General features: G+C 51.7%; 2 protein-coding genes across 2 annotated transcripts in view; both read right to left on the bottom strand.

The window, feature by feature from the left end:
- RNF183 (ring finger protein 183) overlaps window positions 1-6,526 on the bottom strand; it is a gene marked incomplete at its 3' end in the record, with an annotated part of 359,693 nt that overhangs the window by 66,576 nt on the left and 286,591 nt on the right. The window lies entirely within an intron of this gene.
- On the bottom strand, window positions 360-3,009 carry HDHD3 (haloacid dehalogenase like hydrolase domain containing 3). The gene is made up of 2 exons (XM_082843004.1): window positions 2,892-3,009; window positions 360-1,405 (listed from the first exon to the last, which is right to left on the bottom strand). Exon 2 carries the CDS (start codon window positions 1,228-1,230, stop codon window positions 475-477), a length of 756 nt encoding a protein of 251 aa, XP_082699130.1. The 5' UTR covers window positions 1,231-1,405; window positions 2,892-3,009; the 3' UTR covers window positions 360-474.

Genomic DNA, 6,526 nt, shown 5'->3' with positions numbered 1-6,526 from the left:
TAAATGAGACCTCCAGTACCCGCAGGTACTAAGCTCTGATCTCGGGCTTCTCGGGGGAGAGTCGCAGAGGCTTCAGGGCCTGAATGAAGGGCCGCAGGACCTCTGCTTCAACCCTAGCAGTTTCTCATTTTTCCTGATTTGCATGTTGGGGTTCCACATAAGCTCTCCCATGACGAAAGGCCCTGCTGCTAAAAAGACAGTTTGAAAGTGTTGGTTTTGAAGCTAGTTGGGCCCTCATGAATCTTGTTGGAGGTGAGGGGGGACGCATGGTAGAAAATAGACACAGGTGTGAGGAACGAAGCATCTCAGAGTCCAGGAGCTGGTTAGTGGCACAGGGTTGAATGCCCCGCATTCACTGCTTTATAGTCGGAATGCATTATGGAGGCTGCGGGGGGGGGGGGGTGAAGGCCAGATCTCAGGGAAGGAAGGCGCTCCCTGTCTCCAGTGTCTGTTGGGCCCGACCCCTCGCCAGACTCAAAGCCCTGGGGGTGAGCCCTCCAGGCGGTCAAGGGCAGGCAGGAGATGGGACAGTGAGGGGAGGATGTGTTCTTGGGGTACAGAATCCTTGACCGCAGGGTCCAAAGGCTCAGGGCCAGCCACCAGGAAGCTGTGCATACCCACGGCCCGTGCTCCCTCGTAATCACATTGGTAACTGTCCCCAATGTGGGCTGCCACTGCCGGTTCCACCCGAGCAAGGCGCAAGGCCTCATGGAAAATGCGGGGATCGGGCTTGGGCCAGCCGGCAGCCTCGGAGGTCAGAACAAACTCGAAGTGTTCCTGCAGACCAAGACCCGCCAGGATGTCCTCCAGTCGTCGGTCAAAGTTGGAGACCACTGCCAGCCTCAGACCGCGTTTTCGGCACCCCCTCAGGGTGGCCTCAGCCCCTTCCAACACCTGCCAGGTGCGGGAACTGCTGAAGTCCTCGTACAACTGGTCAGCGATGGGGGCCACAGCCTGGGCATCCCGAATGCCTGCCTGGTGGAAGGTCTGCAGGATCACATCCAGCCACCACTGGCGGGAGGTGAGGCCACGGCTCAGGCCATAGCTGGGGAAGCTGTGGCTCTGAGCCCTATATGCCCGCCCGAAGGCCTGTCCCAGGGCCGCGGCCTCCACCTCCAGCCCGTGGGCCCGGGCCTTGGCGGCATATTCCTCCCCCACGGGGTGGCGGAGCCTAAGCAGCGTGTCCTTCACATCCCACGTCAGCAGTTGTAACTGGAGCCGACGCGCCATGGGTCTGCAGGAGGGGGGCCAGGCCACCCCACTTCCACCTCTGCCTCAGGTCCGGGGGCCTCTAGGGGAGGTGGAGCTGGATGGCACCGTGCCCAACAACCTGATGGTCTTCTCTTTCCAGGCTTCGTGGGTCAGATCTGCTGGCACTTAGGTAACGTCTTCACAGCAGAAGATCCTGGAGTGTGAGGGCAAGTGAGGTGGAAGTTCAGGCCTCGGAGTCTGAGACAGACTGGGTTCAAATTCTGACACTGCCAACTCACTGTGTGGCCCTAGGAGTGTCACTCTCTGAAGCCCAGTCTCTTCATGTGTAAGAAGAGCACAGTGACTCAACCTCATAAGACTGTTGGACTAAATGAGATTATCTGTTCACTCCACCTATTATGTGCTAGATGTTGGGAAAGGGACAGATTTCTAGGCCTCATGGCATGCACAGGCATTAAAGAACAGAGGATACAGCTATCGGACAAAGAACTACATGAATACTTAAGCATAATGAAGACAGCACGTACCATGAGGAAGGATATCAATCCAGAAACCCGATTTAGTCTTTGTTGTCGGGGAACTTCCTAAGCAAGTGACGTGTCAGTGGAGATCTGAGAAAGCCTATTCAGGAAATGGAGATGATTAAATATTCCTGGCACTGGAAACAGCAAGTGCAAAGGCCCTGAGGCAGGGCAAGGAGTCTGGTGCTTTGGGTAGATAGGGGCCAGCTCAGGCAGGGCCTCGTAGGTCAGCTAAGGAAACAATTATTATGACTGCTATTACTATTGTTCGGAATGTGAAAGACAGCAGAGTCTTTGCAGACCATCTGACCCACCCCTTGACTGTTCAGCCGGGAAAGACTGAGCCAGAGAGGGGCAGATATTTGCCTAAGGTCACAGCCAGCCAGCGGCACAGCCAGGACTAGAACCCAAACCTCCACATTCTCTGGCCAGTACTCCCTTCCACTGCTTAGACTTACTTGGATTTAAAAAAAAAAAAAAAAATCTGATTTTAGTGAACCTGTACAGCCCAGGACAAAAGGCAGGACAGAGCAGCCTGTTCCTACCTGTCTTAAAGCCTCTCTCAGCCCCAGATGATGACGCCTGCCTGGGTGGAGAGCCAGTGAAGGATTACTGACGCAGTGCACAGAAAACAAATTCCTCAGCCTAAAGTCTAGAGGCTGGACGCAGCTTCTTGCCCCAGACGGAACTGATTCCAGACATGCAACCTGTTCAGCTAAAACTTGAGGGGCCAGAGTTCAGAGTGTTGCCAAGTTGTTGCTGAGGGACGGACTTGGCTGGTGAATCTGGGGACAAGCCCTAGAGGAAGTTTGTCAAGGAAATGAATTTAAGTCAGTCTGGAACTTAGGGAGACCCGTCCAAAGACCCTCTCACTTTGCAGATAGGTAGACGGAGGCCCAGAGAGGGACGGGAACTCGTCCAGAGTCACGCAGGGAGCCACTGGCATAGCTAAGACTAGAACAAAGGGCCCACAGCGTTTTCCATTTCTGGAAGCCGAAGTTGGGGCCTCTGGCTGCAGGCCTGAATTGCTCACTCTCCCTCCCCACCTCCAGGGTTCGGTGAGGCCAAAGTCCAGGTAGCCTTCTGCTAGAGCGACATCTCTACCCCTGCGGTATGCAGCGGAACCTCCCGCGCCAGTCCCCGGGGCACACGACCCACCTGCCTCGCGGGGAAGCCGGTCAAGAAAGAAGCCGCAGCCGCACGCCCGCTCGGGAAAGGGGGCAGCAGCTCAGCAGCGACCCTCTTCTCCCGTGTCCCAGCACTCCGCCTCTCTCCTCCGCCTCGCCTCGCCCCGCCCCCTACGCCTCGCTTCGCCCCGCCCCCTACGCTTCGCCCCGCCCCCTACGCCACGCCTCGCCCCCTACGCCACGCCTCGCCCCGCCCCGCCCCCTCCACTTCTTTCTGTCCTCTCCGCTCGCTCCCGCTGCGACTTCACCTTCCTCAACCCGGAACTCTAGTCCCCCCTCACCGTGCTCCTTTGCCCTCCCCGTCCCTTCCGTGACCCTCTCTGCCCCTTCTGAAGACCCACTCCTCCTCCCAAGGATCCGGACACCGCCCCCCACTCCCCGGAGGTAACCAGCCTGATTTGGGAGGGGGGAACTTGGGTCCCGGTCTGGCTTGCTGAGTGCTGGGTAAACTTGGGCAAGGCGCTGCCCCTCTCTGGTCTGAGTCCCCCGTCGGTACTAGGAGGGAATTGCTTTCAGGTGGAAACCTGTCTTAACCCAAGACAATTTGCTGAGGGTAGAGCCCTCTGCAGTAACCTGCTGATTTTTTTTTCTTTTGATGAAAAAAAAGTTGTCGTTCATCTCAAAAACGTTTGAAAATACAAAGTGTACAAAGTGAAAAGCAGAAGCCCAACCTCATTCATTCACTAACTGCTTATTGAACATCTACTCTGTGCCTGACCCTGTTCTTCACGGAGGATATAGCGAGAAATAAGACGGGGTTCCTGCCTTCATGCAACATGGCATGGCAGACAAAAATCAAGATTTCAGAAGTGGTAAGAGCTATGGAGGTAGAAAACAATGGTTTCATGAGCAGTGACGAGGGACCTCTTTGGATGAACCAGTTAGGGGAGGAGCAAAAGATCTGAATGGCAGCCAGGTGAAGCTTAAGGACAAGTACAGCTGAGCAAGGGCAATGGCCTCCCCATTTCCCAACCACCTCCCAGGGATTGCTGCAGTTTTGGTTGTTATGCTATCAGACATTCTTCTAGGAGCACACAAATATGCATGCAATCTTCTTTCTTCCTTCCCTCCACCCCCCCTTTTTTTTTTTTTTTAAATAAAAACAGAACATCCTTCTATATGCCAAGGCTGGTCTGTTCATTTCATTCAGAACTGCCTTACCCTCACTGGGCTCAGGCCTGTGAGGAAACACAAAGGTCAGAGTCTCAGACCTTGGCTGGCAAGGGAGACCCTGACTCCAGGCCTTTCTTTCTCTGAGTAACTTTTTCAGCTGAGCAAAGGGAGCCTTACATGTCACAGGAAAGCCAATGAGAGGTCCTGCTATTTTGAAACAAGCTTCTTTTTGATTCGTCAGTTCAAAAATGGGTCCACTTCCTGGGTAGTTTCCTTCCTCAGGCAGATGACAAATTCCTAGGGGGTTTCATCCTGTGATCTGCCCTGTGTGGGCTCTGGCCTGGTGATGCTCCTGGAGGGACCTGGCAGGTCACGATACTGGCTGCTGGCTTGGGTGGTTTCTCTTTGAGAAACCAAGCTTCTTACATGAGGGCTTTTTCCTTGAGAATCTCATCCAAAAGCACTAAGTAAACCCAGGCTGGGCCCACCACGCACACATCTCTCTCCCTTTAAAATTTCATTTAGGGAATTCCCCGGTGGTCCAGTGGTTAGGACTCCATGCTTGCCAAGGGTGCGGCTTCAATCCCTGGTCAGGGAAGCTCCTGCAAGCTGCATGGCGTGGCCAAAAAAAAAAAAAAGAAAAAATCAAATTTCATTTACTTATTTTTTAACTCTTATTAAAATATACATAGAGAAAAGTGCAAAGAAGTGTATACGTCCTTGAATTTTTACGAAGTGAACATACCTATGCAGTCAGCACCAAGACCAAGAAAAAGAACATCTCCAGAACCCTGGTGTCCCTGTCCTCTCCAAGTCACTTACTCCCATGAAGGGGAACCACTACGCTGACTTCTAAATTCATGGTTATACTTGTCTTTGAACTGTATCTAAATGGAATAATACAGCATGCACTCTTTTGTCTTGCTTCCTTTGCTCAAAATTTTAGTTGTAAGATTCATCCATGTTGCTTTGAGTAGTTACAGGTCATTCATTCTCCTTCCTGTGATATTCCATTATATGAATACCCCACATTTTATTGTTGATGGGCATTTGGGTTATCTCCAGTTTTTGGTTATTACAAATATTAGAAAATGTTGCTATGGACATTCTTGCACACATCTTTTGGTCACATGTGTACACATTTCTGTTGGGTAAATCCCTAGATGTGGAATCACTAGGCTATACATATGTGTATGTCCAGTTTCAGTAGATGGGGCAAGTTTTCTGAAGTGGTTGTACCAGTCGTGTGAGATTCCACTTGCTCCACAGTCTCAAAAATTGGCATTGTTGGGCTTCCCTGGTGGCTCAGTGGTTAAGAATCCGCCTGCCAATGTAGGGGACACGGATTCGAGCCCTGGTCCAGGAAGATCCCACGTGCCGTGGAGCAACTAAGCCTGTGCACCACAACTACTGAGCCTGCGCTCTAGAGCCCATGAGCCACAACTACTGAGCCCGCGTGCCACAACTACTGAAGCCCACGCACCCAGAGCCCGTGCTCCACAACAAGAGAAGCCACCGCAATGAGAAGCCCGTGCACCACAATGAAGAGTAGCCCCCGCTCACCACAACTTCCGCTAACTGCAAGGAAGACCCAATGCAGCCAAAAATAAATAAATAAATTTTTTTTTGTGGTACGCGGGCCTCTCACTGCTGTGGCCTCTCCCGTTGCGGAGCACAGGCTCCGGACGCGCAGGCTCAGCGGCCATGGCTCACGGGCCCAGCCACTCCGCGGCATGTGGGTTCTTCCCGGACCGGGTCACGAACCCGTGTCCCCTGCATTGGCAGGCGGACTCTCAACCACTGCGCCACCAGGGAAGCCCAAATAAATTAATTTTTAAAAAATTGGCATTGTCTATTTTTTTTTAAATTTTAAGCATTCTGATAGATGTATGGTGGTATCTCATTATGGTTTTAATTTTAATTTCTCCGTTGACTAGTGCAAATAAAACCTTTTCATGTGTATTGGCCAAGTTTTCACTTAATTTACATGAATAACACATGAATATATCCTTGTTCGATAAAATACATGAATATAAAAATGCACTTCAAGCTAAGGTAATACATAAAAGGAGAAAGTCCCTCTAAAAGCAATCCCTCACCTCTACCCCTTGCAATCCCTCCCCGACTTTTGAGCACTGGGCTTGGATTTAGGAGACCTATATCCAGCCTTGGTCTGCCACTGACTTGTGTGAATTTGGACAAGTCCCCTTTCTGAGTCTGTCTCTCATCTATAGAATCAGAGTGGTTACTTAGTAACCTAAGTGGTTACTTAGGTTACTAAGGACCTCTTTACTTTGATAGTCTGAGCACTGTTTCCGTGATTACAAGAAACTCCATGTGTTGGGAATGGCCATTTGCCTGCATATCCATTCTCTCCATCTTCCTTAGTAATTGAACCCCTGAGTTTTAGCTGAGTACAGGGCTGCCCCACCAGGCTCTGTTTTCCAGCCTCCCTTACACAACTAGGTGTGACCCTGTGACTAAGTTCAGACA

The sequence above is a fragment of the Leucopleurus acutus genome (assembly GCF_964270905.1).
Source record: "Leucopleurus acutus genome assembly, chromosome: 7".
Lineage (NCBI taxonomy): Eukaryota > Metazoa > Chordata > Mammalia > Artiodactyla > Delphinidae > Leucopleurus > Leucopleurus acutus.
This window is presented reverse-complemented; position numbering and strand designations above follow the sequence as displayed.

What these genes read in the sequence shown, in the direction of transcription:
- HDHD3 (XM_082843004.1), bottom strand. Translation starts at nt 1,230, where the DNA reads ATGGCGCGTCGGCTCCAGTTACAACTGCTGACGTGGGATGTGAAGGAC.